The sequence below is a fragment of the Ceratotherium simum genome, chromosome 17 (genome assembly GCF_057802395.1).
Source record: "Ceratotherium simum simum isolate JZ-2026a chromosome 17, ASM5780239v1, whole genome shotgun sequence".
NCBI classification, from domain to species: domain Eukaryota; kingdom Metazoa; phylum Chordata; class Mammalia; order Perissodactyla; family Rhinocerotidae; genus Ceratotherium; species Ceratotherium simum.
In genome coordinates, this window is record NC_141916.1 from 56,889,159 (window position 1) to 56,906,477 (window position 17,319).

The 17,319-nt window shown below is 46.8% G+C and overlaps 1 protein-coding gene across 4 annotated transcripts in view; it reads left to right on the top strand.

Annotated features, from left to right (window-relative positions):
- Positions 1 to 17,319, top strand: part of CRACR2A (calcium release activated channel regulator 2A) — a 156,085-nt gene that overhangs the window by 48,429 nt on the left and 90,337 nt on the right. For all 4 annotated transcript variants that reach the window (XR_015555015.1, XR_015555014.1, XR_015555016.1 and 1 more), the window contains 3 exons: positions 5,202 to 5,452; positions 13,879 to 13,990; positions 15,117 to 15,300. Coding sequence is in view for 1 of the 4 variants with exons in the window: in XM_004438755.3 (XP_004438812.2) it covers positions 5,237 to 5,452; positions 13,879 to 13,990; positions 15,117 to 15,300 (512 nt within the window). In the remaining 3 variants the exon portion in view is untranslated. The remainder of the gene's footprint in view (positions 1 to 5,201; positions 5,453 to 13,878; positions 13,991 to 15,116; positions 15,301 to 17,319) is intronic.

Here is a 17,319-nt window from a genome sequence, read left to right on the forward strand (position 1 = left end):
TTTCCAATTCCTGGCTTTCTGAGAGTTTTCGTGAGTGGATGTTGGGTTTTGTCAAATGTTTTTTCTGCATCTATTGAGATGATCATAAGTTTTGTCTTTTTTAATTTGTTAATGTGGTAAATTATGCTCTTGATTTTCAAAGGTTAAACCACTCTTGCATTCCTGGGATAAAACCTTTCTTGGTCAGGATGTATTATTCGTTTTATGTATGGTGTTGTGTTCAATCTGCTAAAATTTTCTAAAGAATTTTTGCATCTATGTTCCTGAGGGATATTGGCCTGTATTTTTCTTTTCTTGTAATGCCTTTGTCCATTTGGTATCAGGGTAATCCTGGCCTCATAAAATATGTTAGGAAGTATTTCATATTCTTCGATATTCTGGAAGAGTTTTTGTAGAATTGGTATCAGTTTTTCTCTAAATATTTGGTAGAATTCATCAGTGTAGTCATTTGCGCCTAGAGGTTTCTTGTTTGTTTGTTTTTTAAACATAGTATTTCTTTTTTTAAAAATTTTATTTATTTATTTATTTTTCCCCCAAAGCCCCAGTAGATAGTTGTATGTCATAGCTGCACATCCTTCTAGTTGCTGTATGTGGGACGCGGCCTCAGCATGGCCGGAGAAGCAGTGCGTCGGTGCACGCCCGGGATCCGAACCCGGGCTGCCAGTAGCGGAGCACGCGCGCTTAACCGCTAAGCCACGGGGCCGGCCCTAGAGGTTTCTTATAGGAAGATTTTTAAGTGTCAGGTCAATTTCTTTATTAGATATAGTGTTATTCATGTTATCTATTTCTTTTTGAGTGAGTTTTGATGTTTAGTATTTTTCGAGGAATTTGTCCTCGAACCTTGTCTAAACTATCGAGTTTATTGGCATAAAGTTACTCATAATATTCCCTTATTAGCCTTTTAATGTTTGTAGAGTTTGTAATGGTGTCACTTCTCAAATTTCTGATATTGTAATTTGTGTCTTCTCTCTTTATTGATCTTCTTAAAGAACTAGCTTTTAGTTTTGTTAATTTTCTCTATTGTTTTCCATTTCATTGATTTCTGCTCTGATCTTTATTATTTCTTCTCCTTACTTTGGGTTTAATTTGCTGTTTTTCTAATTTCTTAAGGTAGAAGCTGAAGTCATTGATTTGAAACCTTTCTTCTCTTCTAGTACGTGTGTTTACTGCTATAATTTTTTTCCCTGAGTACTGCTTTAGCAATATCCTACAAAATTTAATATATTGTGCTTTTATTTTCTTTTAGTTCAAAATAGTTTTTAATTTCCTTTTTCATTTCTTCTTTGACCCATGGATTGTTCAGATATTAGTTACATAGTTTCCACATATTTGAGGATTTTCCAGAGGTCTTTCTGTTATTGGTTCTAATGTAATTCCGCTGGAGTCAGAATACACACTTTGTATGACTTGAATCCTTTAACATTTATTGAAACTTGTTTTATGGACCAGAATATGGACTGTATTGGTAAATATTCCATGTGCACTTGAAAAAAAAAGTATAATCAGCTTTTGTTGAGTGGAGTGTTCTATGAATGTCAGTTAGGTCGAGACGGTTGGCAGTGCTGCTTGCATCATCTGTATCCTTACCGATTTCTGTCTGCTTGTTTTATAATTATTGATCGAGGGATGTTGAACTCTTTGAACATGATTGTGGATTTATCTATTTCTTCTTGCAGTTCTATCAGTTTTTGTTTCATGCTTTTTAAAATCTTGTTACTAGGTGTGTAAGTGTTTAGAGTTGTTATATCCTATTGACAAATTGACTTCTTTACCATTATGAAATGACTTTCTTCATCCTCATTAATATTCTTTGTTTTAGAACCTACTTTGCCTGATATTAATAGGCAGCTTTCTCTTGACTAGTGTTAGCATGGTATATATTTTCCAACCTTTTACTTTTAACCTATTCGTGTCTGTATGTTTAAAGTACATTACTTGTAGGCAGCATGTAGTTGGGTTTCCTCAACCTAGAGAATCTGCCAGGCACTGCCTGGGTTTGCCCTTCCTGTGCCATGATCTAAAAACTCTTTAGACAATAGTGGGGCTCATTTTGTTTCCCATCTCTCAGGATCAGGGCTTGGACTAGGGTAAGGTGAGTGTGGCCCCTACCATGCAAAGTTAAGAAAGTAACCACTTTCAGATACACAGCTTTGAGAGTAGATTCCTCTTTAAATTTTGTACCCTCTTTAAATTTTTTGCTTCTCTCTTAAGAAGACACTCTCAGAGTTGTGCAAATACAGGCTTAGCACCTGAGTGTAAATGCCTCCTTTAATTTTGCACTTTGGGGGCCTCACTCAGCTCACCTTTGTCCCGGCCCTGCAGAAGGATCACTGTCCTTCATTGTCTGACACTCAGTGTCTTATAAACCATTAAAAAAATTTTTTTTTCTGGATTTTTGATTATTTCAACTGGAAGGGTAAAATCAGTCCCTATCACTCCATCTTTTCTGAAAACAGAAGTCTGGACATATTCTTTATGAGATTAAAAAATCCTAGATATAGAACTATCTGACTGGAATACAAATGTTCTCAGGCCTCCCTGCAAGGAATTTAGCAAAAGATTGGTTTTCCTTCATTCAACAATCAGTGAGCACCTACTGTTCACCATATTCTGGGCTAGGAGCTAGGGTTAAAATCAAATAAGATGGTGCCTGTCTGGCAGTTGCTCACAGCTGTCTTCTTTAGGACTATTAGATTGGCTCTTTCATACCATGCATCACCTGTAACATGGCCAGGGAAGGCAGAGAGCCAGAGAAAGTCAGACCTAGAGCTGGGAGATCATCTCTACTAAGTCCCATGTCCAGAGTGGTTCAGGGGCTCACTTAAGCTCACACAGCTAGTCAGCAGTAGTTGATCGCTATATAGTCTATTTTGAGGGATAAGGAAGAGGGACCCAACCCAAAATACTTCCCTTCACTGCCAGTCACCATGACTGAAATCCCACCATTCGAGGCTTGTTCTTTGAGGGCAGGGACCATGTCTTATTCACGTTTGCATTTCTCAGTGTTAGCTCAGAGCCTGCTACATGGTAATCAATAGATGAGAATGAATGAATGAAAGATAAATGTTAAAATGATGAATATGCCTCTGGGAGGTGACATAGGTTATCATCAGTTGGGGATGAGGAGACTGTTAAGAGCAAGCCCACAGCTGGGACCCATGATAGGAAGGCAATATGGTGCCGTCCATGAGGTCTCTAACTGCCCTAGACCTTGATCCAACTCAAGACGACTCTCAAGAACTCTATCAAATTCAGTTTTCTCATCTGTATGACAGGGATCCTGATCATACTTCCCTTATGGAAGGATGTCAAGTTCTGTTAGGATGCAGTATGTTGGGGGCCTGGCAAGAGAAAATGCTCAAGGAATGAAAGGTATTATTAGTCTAGTGTCCTGGGAACAGAGATGGGTGTTAGGAAGGGCTCCTTGATGGCAGAGACCTTGGAGACAGTCCTGGGAGGTAGCAGGAAGACAGCAGGCTGCTCTGCTCAGGCTGTGTATTTACAGAAGCTCAGATGTTACCCCCATCATTATCCAAAAGGCCTTCTTAAGCTCAGCATTGCACCCAGATGTGCCAGGCAAGGCACATAAACCGCGGACACAGCCCTGCTCTGTCGGGACTTACGACCAAGGGAGTTCCCTCTGGGGCAGACAGAATACAAATGTTAAATCTGCTTGTGATCAGGTGACAGCCAGTTCGCTCCATGTGTTCACAGCCAGTTCACACCATGTAGGGATGAAGAGAAAGACCATTTCCTGGTGAAGGGCTGGTCCAAGGAGTCAGGGTGGGGGTTCCTTGTCCAGCTGAGTGGAATGAGAAGGTACAGTCTGCTCTGCCTTGTCCAGCCTCTGTTACCTGGAGTTCATTCCTGAGGCCAGACATAGTCTTCCAGCTCTGGGCCCACAGCTCCTGACAGCTAGTAGGGGAGGATGTAGACTGAACTCATAGATTCCTCTGGAGCTGTGGTGAAGCTGAGCCAAAAGAGGAGCCCTGCTGGTGATACAGTGCTTCTCCACCTTGTTTCCGACTGTGGATGCGGAGATGCGCTTTGGGACTTCACTTTCTCTGGTTCACCACAGAATGCATTACAGTGCATATCTATATTTTTAAATTCAAATATTATCTTATATTTAAAATTTGGGCCTAGTCTACTTCCAAATTATTTTGAAATGTCACTGGCTTACAGACTGTTGGAACTAGAAGGGACCTTAAAGACAAATGGGTCCAGTCTTCTCCTTATACAGATGAGGAAACTGAGGCCCAGGTAGGTACTGACTTGTTCAAGGTCACTTAAGTAGCAGTGGAGTCTAGACTAGAAGCCAGGTTCTGCATGCCTTCTTCCAGGACGTTACATTGCAATGCATGCTCTGAAAAGAATCCTTGAGGACTTTAAGGATCTGATCGAGGTGTATGATTTGTGATTCTGTGTTGGCTGAAGACAGCCTTGGGTGTCACCAAACCGAGCCTGGCAAACCCAGTACAACAGGAAGCTCTTTGAGGACAGGGTGCACTTTCTCATCCGTCACCTGCAGTGCTCATGGCCCCTGCAGATGTCTGCAGGATGGGCTAAGAGCTCACTGAGAACTTGTTGACTGTGAGTGATATAGGATAGAGTGCATCTGAGTGAGGGGAGTTCTCACCCTTGGCAGTGCTGGGGAGTCAGGACAGTATGGGATTAAGATCAAATACAAGTTAGACCACCTTGCATTTAAATCTCAGCTTTTGCACTAACTTGCTGTGTGGCCTTGGTCAAGTCACTCAACCACTCTAAGCCTCAATCAAAAGGAGATGATAATCTCTATTTCAGAGGGATGAGACAAATAAGTGAGAAAATGTGTACAGAGACCATGGCATGATGCCTCCCTGCAAGTAAACACTCGGTAAATGGTAGCTTGTCCATCCGGATCTGTTTTGTTGTTTGTTTGAATTGGGAGAAATTGTTTTCAGGCTTCCTCTACCCACCTCTTTTCAATGTGGAAATGTCTGTTTCCTTTCCCCCCTCTTCTCCTCTCTCTTTGACAAGCTGGCTGATCTGTTAGCGATCAGGGCACATTTCCCCGTGTCCTGAGCTTCGCTAATTCAGAGGTGGTTGCTAAGAGATGCCGGGGCGCACTGGTGAGTGGCTCTGTGCTTCCCTCTCGTTCTGATTCTGCCTCAGTCCATCCCCACCACACCCACTTCTCTCTCATTTTCTGTGTTCAGGTTCTGAAAAGACTTGAAGAAATTGACAAACCTGGATGGCTACCCCTGACAGGAGAGTGGTGTCTAGACTCCAGAGACCTGGCCAGGGACCAAAGGGGAACAGGGCCTGCCTAGGGCCCCTGGACAACCTGGAGTGTAAGGAGACCCAGGAGCCGGCACCAGGAGAGCTGGCCATGCTGAGGAAGGCACAGGAATTCTTCCAGGCCTGTGATGCGGATGGCAAAGGCTTCATCGCCAAGAGCGATATGCAGGTAAGAGGGGCCCCAGCTGGGCCTGCCCGCCTGGAATGCCAAATGGTCTGCGTCTCTCTGTCTCGGGTGAGGGCTTGCCCCGTTGGAGGGGACGTCTTTAACAGAAAAGATGCCATCATCTGCCCTGGAAGGAGGCGTCAGCCCAAACTCGACTGGGAGCCAGGTCTCCTGGGTTCGTTCTTTTTCTGGCCTTTACTTGTGGTCACACTTGGGGGTTGTTTCCCCCTCTGACTCAGCAGCAACCCAGGATTGTGGAAAATGGAGATGGCAACATAAGGGCCTTAAGTAAGATGTGGTGAGGGACCTTCTGAAACAAAGGTGGAAAGGCCCAGACATGTTGCTTCATAATAAAGCTCTGAGCCAAAGTCACTCCTGCGAGGTGCCGCGTGCACCTGGGAGCAGGGCGGTGGCAGGTGCAGCCTGGAGGAGGGCACTTGTGGAGCCCCTGTAGCTGTCCCCACCCTCACCCCCGCCACACTCTCCCACCTCGTAGGCACATCCAGAGAGAGGTTGCAGCTCCTCAGTGCGCCGTCACCTGGTGTAGGGCTCGCCACCGTCTTCTGTAGAGGGCCGGAGAATAAATGTTGTCAGCCTGGTGGGCCATACAGCCTCCATCGTGACTGCTCAACTCTGAGGGAGCACGAGTAGCCACAGGCAGTGTGGAAGCAAGTGAGCGTGGCTCTGTTCCAATAAAGCTTCATTTAAGCACACTGAAATTTGAATTTTATATAATTTTCACAGGTCATCAAGTGTTATTCTTCTTTCGATATTTTTTTCAACTATTTAGAAATGTAAAAGGCATTCTTAGCTCACTGGCCAAACAAAAACAGGCAATGGGTCGGATATATAGCCCAGGCCATGGTTTGCCCACTCCTGGTCTAGTGCCTTTCCGTTGTTAGTGTGAAAAGGTTCTTCTCAGTGTCTTCCTTGAGTTCCTTAGGCTGCAGTCCTGATTTCACCCTGATGTGAGTAAATAAGACACAGCCTCCACCAGAACACTGTGAGAGCAACTCTTTTCCCCCAGCCTCTTCCTCACTCGCTGTCAAGAGCATTTTTTGGAGGGATACATGGCTCTGCTATTAGGAGGAAGACATGATGGTCAGATTTTTGTTTTAAGTAAGTCCGGTTTTTCAGAATCCACTAAAGTTGGGTGATGAAGTGTAGACCGTTCTTAGTGTCAGCCCCTTCTCTGCTTGCACGTCTGAGCTGTGAGGGGTGGAGGCCAAGGAATGAGCCCGGTCACCTGGATGAAAGGCCCCAGGGTGTGTCTGCAGGCTTCTCGCAGGGCTCCTCCACCCTCCAGGAGTTGCATGAATTGAGGGAAAAGACCTGGGAACAGAGCCAGCTTAGCCCACAAGTAAGCTCAGGCCACCCTGTTTTCAATTGACCCCCCAATAAATTTCTGTCACTGAAACTCATTCCCAAAGTCTCACTTCACGCAGAAGGCCGGATTCAGTGTGTTTGGAGAAAAGCTTTGACAAACCCCTATCTGTGAACTTCCTGATTGTCACTCACAGGTCTGTGGTAGTGGTAGTTGGTAGTGGTGGTTAATGGCATGCCCACCTTCCTGTTATCTCTTCTAGAAAGAAAGAAAAGGGAATCCACATTTATTGAGGGTCAACTCTGGGCCACATGCACGGTGCAACTTAGCACTCGCACTGTATATATCTCAATTAACCCTCATTGAGGCACTCTTTAAGGAAGGAAGGAAGAGGCATGGTGAATTGAAACTATAAATTGTTAAAGAAATCATTCGTATTTGACTTGGAAAGAAGTCGGAAACGTCAAGTCCCAGAGATACCGGCTCAACTACATTCCTCCTCAGTCTTCCTCGTCCTCGTCCTCGCTGTTGACCCAGGCAGGAGGAAAAGGGGAGGGACGGCTCACTTAGCAGATACTTGTGCCCCCGTGGCATTTTTTTCTACCACCTACTTAGTTTTCTGAAGCTTCTGTGTACCTGTGGACAGTGACGCATTTAAATTTTCAATTCTTCATGCTAAGACAGTGCTATCAAGAGAGAGAACACAGCGCATCATTGAAGTGCCGCCTCCCTGCTGCTTTCACCCGTCACATCTGGAGGAGGAGGGGCTGGAAGGAGAAGCATGAAGGAAGTGGCCCTCTCCTAGTCGAGCCTGGGCTCTCTGTGGAAAGCCCGCGTGCCCCTTGGTTCTCCTGGGCAGAACCTACAGACATCTGCCTGTGGCTTGTCACCCCCAACACGTAGCAGCTTTGTGGGAAGGTCACTCCTTTTGACTGGTGGCCATTTCCTTGGACCTGGGCTCCACCATCTACCTCACCTTCAGCTCCAGCACAGCCTCACGGGAACTGGGCGGAGCAGAGCTCCAAGTGTTCATGCACACAGGCATTCAGCCGCCAAGAGAGGCCCTTTAAAGCAGAGAATGGCTCTCAAGGAAGGGGAGGCTGTGGACTGTGTGGGCGGGAGAAGCTAGGGGGCTGGAGGAGGCAGGTGGAGAAGGAGGACTGGAACAGAACTAAGGTGAACTTGCCGCCCCTTGAAAGAGGAGTGCGAGTTAAGCTCTCCCCGCAGTGCTCTGGCTCTTGCTCCTGATTACCAAAACTCCATTTGCAGAGAGTGAGAGGGACAGCCCGTCATCGAGAGGCGGGGGAGACCGCCCACCCTGACAGAGCAGGGACCACAGAAGGGAAGGAGCAGGGCCAGGAGAAGCTGTTTCTCTTTGGGGTCCCTGGAGGAACCGGAGGAGGGCTGCGCTGAGGGCGGGGGCGCAGGCCGCCCTGTGCTGGGGCTCCACGGACGGACATTCTGACTCAGGGACGGCAGCTGCTGGACTCGGAGCTGCGGGAACCGAGTGCAGGCAGTGGTTTGAGAGGCCTCAGCCCCGCCCACGGCCCCTCAGACCGCACACCATCCTCCACAAGGACCTCTCTGGGTTCCGTGGGGATCACTCCAGGCAGACTTGGGGTGAAGACTGCTTTGCAGGCTGGGGTCTGGTGCAGTCCCCCAGAGAGCAGCGTCTTTGTGCTGGGGCCCTGAGTGACGTCAGTCCTGCCTCAGAGGGTGAGAGGGACGGGAGAGGGCCAGGCTGGGGAGGGCATGGAGGAGAGGGAGGTGGGGACGGATGGGCAAGAGTCTCTCTGAAGAAACCTTGAGCTTCAAGAATCCTGTGTCCCTGATTTTTAGAGGAGTGAAATGATTACCTACCAGTGCCAGGTGCCCCCTCCCAACACGGCCCGGAATTCCTGGCTTAACTGTTAGGACTCAAATCAGCCAGACCTGGCCCACGGCCTGTGTTTGCAGGTAGAGTTGTATTGGAAACAGCCGCGCTGGTTCCTTCCATCTTGTCCATGGCGGTTGTCACACTGCACCGACAGAGTTGAGTAGTTATGACAAAGACCGGACAGCCTGCACAGCATAAAATACATGCTGTCCGGCCCTCACAGAAAAAGTTAGCTGACTCCTGACTTAGGGTAACAGGAAGACTTTTAAGGATTTTTGTGGTAAATTGACCGAGTTTTAATCCTGAATCTGAAACTTACTAGCAGTGTGAATTTGTGTACATCTCTTAACCCCTCTGGGCCATAGTTCCTCATCTGTGAATTATTTATAGCTGCCCCTCAGCGTTAGAAAAGAATGAAATAAGCTTATGTATGTCAAGCTCTCTGCCCTGAGACTGAGACCTGGAAATCCCTCCACAGCTCTTGTCTGTGTGTGTGGGTAGGGGGGACTCATACCCTGTGTTAGCCAGTCCCTGGTATATTCCACACTGTAATTTTTTTAAATTGTGGTAAAGTACACATAACGTAAAATTTACCATCTTAACCATTTTCAAGTGCACGTTCAGTGGTGTTCAGTACATTCACATTACTGTGAAACATCACCACCGTCCGCCTCTGGGACTCTTCTCATCTTGCAAAGCTGAAGCTCTGTCCCCATTAAGCAGTAACTCCCCATTCCTCCCTCCCCCAGCCCCTGGCAACCACCATCCTTCTGTCTGTCTCTGTGAACTTGACTACTCTAGGTACCTTATATAAGTGGAATCATATGGTATTTGTCCTTTTGTGACTGGCTTATTTCACTTAGTGCAATGTCCTCAAGGTTCTTCCATGTTGTAGTGTGTTATAGGATTTCTTTCCTTTTTAAAAGCTGAATAATATTCCATTGTACCTATATACCATATTTTGTTCATCCATTCATCCATCAATGGATACTTGGGTTGCTTCACTCAATGTTTCTATAAACATGAGTGTACAAATACTCTTCAAGGGCCTGCTTTCGATTCTTTTGGGTATATACCCAGAAGTGGAATTGCTGGGTGGTATCATAATTCTATTTTTAATTTTTTGAGGAACCACAACTCTGTTCTCCATAATGGCTGCACCATCATACTGTGATTTGAACTGCAAGTCATCTCTTCTGCCTCAGAGATAAAGAAAGGGCATTTCTGCTGAAGAGGGCACTTTCCACTGGTATCCAGCAGGTGCTATTCTTATTCATGTTCAGTCTACATGAGTGGGGTGATTTTTCCTCTTAGAGGACATTTGGTCATATCTGGAGACATTGCTAATTAAAATGACTAGAGAGGGACGTGCTACTGGTGTCTAGTAGGTAATGTCCAGGAATGCTGCTAAATATCCTATAATGCATAGGACAGCTCCTCCCCTCTCCGCCAACAAAGAATTATCCATTCCAAGAAAACAATATTGCAGAGGTTGAGAAACCCTAATCTACACCAAGCAATCAGCCCAAACCATGCACATCAAGGCACAAAGCAGAATAAAGGTAGATGCTGCCTCCTGGACCTCACATTCTCCTCCTGAAGATGTTTGGTGTGGCTGAGCTATACCACAGAGAAGAGTGGTTGGTGCTGGAACAGAGGTCTGAAGAGGATGCTGTGGAAGCCCTGAAAGGAGGGAGACTTTAATTCTGGCTGCAAAGATGGATCTCTTCTGGTTTTCTCTTTAATGAGAGTTTCCCTTAGTCATTTTTGAAGCTGTGCAACTGTTCTCTTTAAGCTACATGAGGCATGTTACCAGGCTGGTGACCAGGAAGGTAGAGGGGTCTGGCTGGAGTGCAGCAGAAGACATCGTTTTTCCATGGCTCTGGGAGCCAGAGCCCTCAATACTGCTGCTACAGGGTTGCTTCCCGTTCCAGATCCTGGAAAATCCCCCGTTTATGGGACCTTGCTGAGAATCAGCATCTGGAGTGTGTGAGGTGTAGACCAGTGCTCCGAAGACAGGAGTTCAGGATCCCTTGCGATCACTCGTAGTCACCATTTATTCATTCATTCATTCATTCAACAAGGATCTAAATACTTGACGATTGTTAGCAGTGGGCTAGATCCTGGGGACATAGTAGTAAAAATGAATAGGGTCTCTGTTCTCAGATCTCCCTGTCCACTGAAGGAGCAGATGTTTATTAACTCATTTTATCTATCGGTATATAAAATGCAAAATGAGATAAGACTCACAAGTGGGAGAAATGTGTTTTGTGGAGCCTGTATAACCACAGAGGCTTACTGAGGAAGAGGTCTGAGAGTGAAGAAGAAATTCGGAGTTAATTGAAGGCGGTGGAGGGAGGCTGGTGTTTAAAGGAGCCCCGGAGTTCTAAAGAGCTGCTTGGGCCATGGGCAGTGTGAATAGGGCCAGCTGACTTCTCATTTCTCTTCTCTCCCCTGCCTGCCCTTCCAGAGGGGAGGGGAAGTGAAACGGGTCTCTGGAAGGCTAGTACTTGGCGGTGCTGGCAAGAGAGATTTTGGTGGTAGGTGAGTAGATGTGGAATGGCAATGCAGAGGAGGGAACATGGAATGAATTCACTGGAGAGCCATTAGACTATAGCTGAAGCCCTGAATGGGAAATCAGTTCTTTATTCCCACTCTGGTCTCTACTATGACTTCAGGCAAATCTCAGAGCTTCACAGGCTGTTTGCACAGTGGAATAAATAATCTTGTCCCTCTCCACCCCAGTTACCTCACTTAGTTAAAAATGTAGACAGCACCAGGTGCCCAGGGGACAGGACCAGAATAAGTTGGTTTTACATGGCTCTGCAGGCCCTGAGAACAAAGATAAATAAATAATTATGGTTATTAAGACTAAAGGATTTTTCCAGTAGGGTCAATAAAGAGAGGTTAAAGAATCTGGCGTGGTGCAGTATGCAGGGAAGGCTGAAGAAGCTCTCAGTACTAACTTGCCAGGATGTGAAGAGTCAGAATTACTTGGAGGATATAATATTGCTTTCCCCATCTTCACTGACAGCAGAGAGAGGAAACCACCTTGCGATGTAGACGAGAAGGACTGGAACTAGGTAATAGGAAGGATCTGTGGGGGGAGGTGTTGTTGGGTCCAGGAACGGTGCCAAAGGTCAGGTGTGACGGCTTTACCTGGTTCACGCTGGTGAGAGAAAAGGTGTCGGTGTGCAGGTGGTTTGGGTGAAAGGCAAATTGAGGGTCCCACTGACCTCTGCAGTTTCCTTCCCGTTTCTAGCTCCAGCACAGAGTGAGACACCACATTCTAGACCAGGTTCAGCAATCCTAGGATGAGAGTGGGGAAGGAGGAAGGATATCCCAAGGAAAGGACTGGGATCTGAGTGGGCCAGGAGCCCGGGTTTTCACCCTCCCTCCAATGGCATCACGTGGGTTTCAGATGGAGCTAATCAACTTCCTGCTTGCAAAATTGACTACCTCCTCACCCCACATTCTCTTACTGTGGCTTCTGAGACAGCTGGTTTATGGATTGTTGATAAACCAGAGATACTGCTGTATGCTAAGCAGATACACTTCTAGAATCTTTGCACACACTCTAACTCCCCTTCCTTTTTTAAAAAACTCACTCATATTTAATTCAGTTCTTCTAAGTGCCTTCCACATCATTCTATCTTCCTGCTTTGTAATGCATCATAGTCTCCCTTAATGCGCATATTTGCCAAATTAAACTTTATGGCTTATCAGTTAGAGGATTGCCATAGGATCAAGCCAAGTGTTCTTGCAAGTTGTGTTACGGGCTTTCACACCTGCCAGCTCTTTTTTGTTGTTCAGATGGGTGTATACCTTCCTTCCTACAGCCCTGCGTTCCTTGTCCTCAGCTGTCAGTTACTTGCACACCAGCAATTTTGTGCAGTTGTCCCTTGGGTAACTGGGAGGAAGGGGGAGGGTCAGCTGGAATATAATGAACTCCCTTGGGGAGTCCTCATTTGGAGACTTAGGTTTTTAGGGTATAAGAAGATGCTTGCTTCAACTATGCAAATTAGCCTTGGCCTGGGGCCACTGCACATCAGGCAGAAAGCCAGAAGGACGCATCAACAACTCAGCCACTTTGCTCCTCATCCCATCAGCTGGTCCCTGCCCTTCCATCCTTGTGTGGTCCTAGTCAGCCCAGGACTCTTGTCCAGTATTTATTTATGACCTCCTCACACTATCTTGTCCAGTTCCCCTTTAAAACACAAATACTCGGGGGATTGACACTTTAAGCCAGTGGCAGTTAACATCTTCTCAGGAATTAGTTGAGAGCCAGCAAGGAGCAGGAGTGGCACACAGCCTGGTGTGATGGGTCACTCAGAGGGAAGAGGGGGGCCTATCCAGCATGCCCTCAGAGCTAAAGGACCAAAACGTGTGTCCACCAAAACTTGGAAATGCGGTGCTGCGGCCCTGGGACATAAGTGGCCTCCATAAGGGAAGACCTCTGAGAGTGTGACCCACACCTGCCTTGCAACAGCAGAGGTAGCGTGGCAGAGGAAAGGGGACTTGGGTAGAGCAGGAAAGATGGAGTGAGAGACCTAGCTCTGCTGCTGCTCCCTTAGCGGCCTCAGTGGGTCGGTGGATCTCTCTGTCTCTCTCTGTCTCTCTCTGTCTCTCTCTGTCTCTCTCTCTCTGCCTCCCTACTACTTTTTATTGCATGTGTTCTCTGTGCCAGGCGCTGAGCCATGCTCTTTACATTCCTTAGCTCATTTAACTTGACAACACCAAGTTGTGTAGGTGTTAACTTACAACAATATTCAGTCCTTTATAGTTGTGAAGAGCGCCAGCTTTAGAGTCAGACCTGGATTTGACTCCTGGCAATGTCATTTACTGACTAGGTGACCTTGAGACAGATCATTTAACTTCACACTTCATCTATAAAATGGGGATAATAATACCCATCTCAAAGGATTGTCATGAGAATTAAATGCAAATATATATAGAGAGATATAAATATATTGATAAATATATACATTTGTATATTTATTTATTTATAAATCACCTAGCAAATTGTCTAGCACATTAGTAGGCACCCAGTAAATGGCAGATGTTCTACTATTCAAAGGAGGAGAAGGATGGTAAAGTGGTCTTCAGAGGCTTGCTTCTGGCTTTGTAGGACAGGGCCAGCTCTAGACATTTTTGCAGAAAGCCCTGAGTCCCAGGGCAGCCCCCTTTGATCATCAGAGTGTTGATCAGGGCCGTCTGGATTGTTTTCAGAGGCTCCATGAGGAGTTGCCGCTCAGCCTGGAGGACCTGGAGGATGTGTTTGATGCCTTGGATGCTGATGGCAATGGCTTCCTGACCCCAGAGGAGTTCACCACTGGATTTAGTAAGTTCTGATGGTTGCTGGGCCCCCAGGGTTATGGGTACACCTAAAGCTGTATGAGGTGCACCCCTGCCCCACCAGATCTGAGGATCCGTGTAGCACAAGCTTTCCTGCCCTCCTGAAGTTTCCAGGCTCTGGATTATTTGGGTCTCTTTTCACACGTCTGCCTCAGCTGCTCACATCACTGCTCTCTCAGTGCCCACTGCACTGTCACTGCCAAGTCCCCTCCCACCTGAGAATGGCAAGGGGAATGCAGGGAAGCTCTGGCGGAAGGCTTGGCATTAAAGGGGGAGCTGAGATGAGATTTCCAGCCTCTGTTTTCTGCCTCAATACCAGTGGACAACAAAGTGGGATGACTGCATGATGCACTCCAACCTGAGTCTGGCTGGGTCTTCCAGGTTGACGGGTTCCAGCTATCAGAGGAATTTCTAGAGGGTTTGAATAGGCCATTCATTCTCAACGTAGCCAGGAGGAAGGAGAACTGAGGTCCATGAACAAGATAAAGAAACCAGATACACCATCAGATCAGCTTATTGATCAGCGCGTGTACTGGTCAGATAAATCAACAGGCAAGTTTTACCGTACATCAGCCTCATATAAGGTAGCACATAGTTTCCTTAAAAGTATCTGATGCCTTTCCTGACTTTCAGGAATTTATAATTCACTTGGGAGGATAAGACAGATTGCTGTATTACTAGCCAGTGGAAGTATGGAGAAAGTGCACCTGAAACTGTTAAGTAACTTGTGAATGCAAAGTACAGTGATAGTGGTGGTAGGGATGACTAGATGATACTATGGAGCATAGGCTGCTGGAGTGCGATGGAGGGAAAGGTCTTGTTTAAAGAAGAAATCAACAGAGGTGGGTTCTAAGCCTTGAGTTAAAGAGTTGAGAACCACAAAGATGCCATAGTACCTGTCAGGCATTCTGCCTTTCACAGGTTCTAGTATTTCTGGCAGAATCTCATGGAAGTGGGAAAGTCAGGAACATGGTGCCCAAGGATCTTTGCTATTGGCGGTTTCCCTTTTTCTTCTCTCAGATGAACCTCAAATGATTCCTGGCACCTGGAAAGCTAAGGTCTTTGTGGGTGAGTATTGTCTCATTTAAATCCTTGTGTTGTGCATCCTCCAGGTCACTTCTTCTTCAGCCAGAATAAGCCAAGTCAGGAAGATGCAGGTGAACAGGTGGCCCAGCTGCAGGAAGACAAGGTGTATCAGTCCACAGGGGAAGAGGATCTGGGTGACATGGACGAAGATGAGGAAGCCCAGTTCCAGATGCTGATGGACAAACTTGGAGCCCAGAAGGTTCTGGAAGAGTAAGTAGTGGCAGTGTTTGGGGGATGGATCCCAGCCTCAGAGCAGCCTCCTCGTCCGCCCCTTCCACCGCTGACATTTGTTAAGCACTCAGCCAGGCGCCGGCTCCATGCTGCTGGCTAGGAGACGTTCCCTACAGCCTTCGCTTTGCAGTGACCTGTCTGTGTGTCGTGGTCTAGGTGCTCTCTCTCTGCTTTTTACATTTTTTTCATGGAAACACTCCTATCCCCCTCTTTCCCACTCTTTCCTCACCTCCTATTGCACATTTTCCATATAGTCGTTGGCTCAGCCTTGCTCCCCAGGGGTGCTCACCCATCAGAGGGCTGTGCTAGGCCTTGAGGGTTTTTCAGTGAGTTTTGCCTAAGGCTTCCCATCACCTTCAGCTCAGCAGCATTTTCACCTCCATTGGAGCCAACCCGGGTCTCAGGTCTTGGGGCTGCCATGCATCCCAGCCCCCCACCCCCACCGCCCACACCAAGGTGTGCCCCTGCGAAGGCCCTTAGGTGGAAGCGTTTGCACATGGTATCCCTGAGCCACACCAGACCTGTTCAGGAAGCCGAGGCGGGAAATTCAACAGTTTTTACCAGCCCACTGCCTGGATCATCAGTAGCTCAGCTGAAAATTTTAGATGGCTGGAACTTCAAACAAAATGTAATACCCCCATTTTTTTTCCCCAAAAAGTGCTTTGGAATAAAGAGACACATGGATCTAAGCCCTGACATTTAAAATGAGGCGAAATGAAGTGAAATAAAACATTAAAATTAAATTAAATTAAAATTAAAAATAAATAGAAAATTAAATTAAAAAATAAATAATAGAAAATTAAATTAAAATAAAATAAAAAGATGTAGCTAGTGGAAACCAGACAGTGGCCTGAAAAACATGAACTACCTTCTGCCCCCTTTTCCCATTGCCTTTTGCCTTCTCATTTTTGGGTCTGTAGGTCTTGGGTTGGGTGTGAGTGTCATGAGGGGTGGGAATGGCCTAATGGTTGGAGCTGATGTGTCCTGAGCTTGGGAAGAGAAGGGACTACGGTGGAAAATGATACAGAGGTAGCAGGAGAGAAGGAGCCTGAGCACAACACACAGGCCAAAGAAAGTACCTGCAGCTCTGTGAACTTTTTAGCAAACAATTTGATGGACTGTGTCAGATTTGAGGAAGGCTGACCAAAGCCAGAAGGGGCCAGGCAGAGGCCTGGGAGAGAGCCCTGTGGGAGGCTCTGCGCAGGAAGTGAAATGACATCGATGGCAGTGGCAGCAGCTCTGCTGCAGTCCCAGAAGGGGCTGGTGCAGGCGCGGAGCTGCAGAGTGTGCAATAGGGTAGGTGGGGATACTGGGGGTACAGGTGGGTGGGAAGCTCATTAGTCAGACACCTGATTCAGCTTTTCCAAGGACAAGAGGCCAGAGCACCAAGACCACTGCCAGTGACCCAGTGAAGCCTCCTCTTGGAGGAGGCGGGAGGAGAGAGCGGTGGGGGCAAGCCAAGACACTGTAATGAAAGAGAGGTGCTTATCTGCCCACTCATCACTTCTGGGGCAGCCACCCTCCTGGCAGGGCTCTCAGGTCAGTGTTCACCAGATGTTACTCTGAGGACCTCTGCCAAAGGCCTGTGCAGAATTGAGCCAACATGAGATGTCCTGCAGAAGCGAAGGCTCTGGAGAAAGTGTCAAGAGTGGTATACAAAAACTGATATGCAGAAGATGGTGACCAGCAATTTCCATCCTCGTTGAAGTTAAACAGGAAGGAAGTGGGCTTAAGTTGCAGAGTGAAGGCAGTATCATGACTGGGGGATCCCAGATAAGGAAACAGAGGAGGCTGTGAAGACTTTGGACGTCTTTAATGATTTCACTCACCAAAATGGCTTGTGTGTTGTTCTGGTAGCAGGGAGATGGATAGATTGACCTTCTGGAATCCCTTCTAGCCCTGTATTCCTATATCCTTCCACAAGAAGTAGCCTCGGGAACCCAGATGTGGTAGACTAAACAGCTGGACTCCCGACTTTTTTCAGTGGTCTGATTGGCT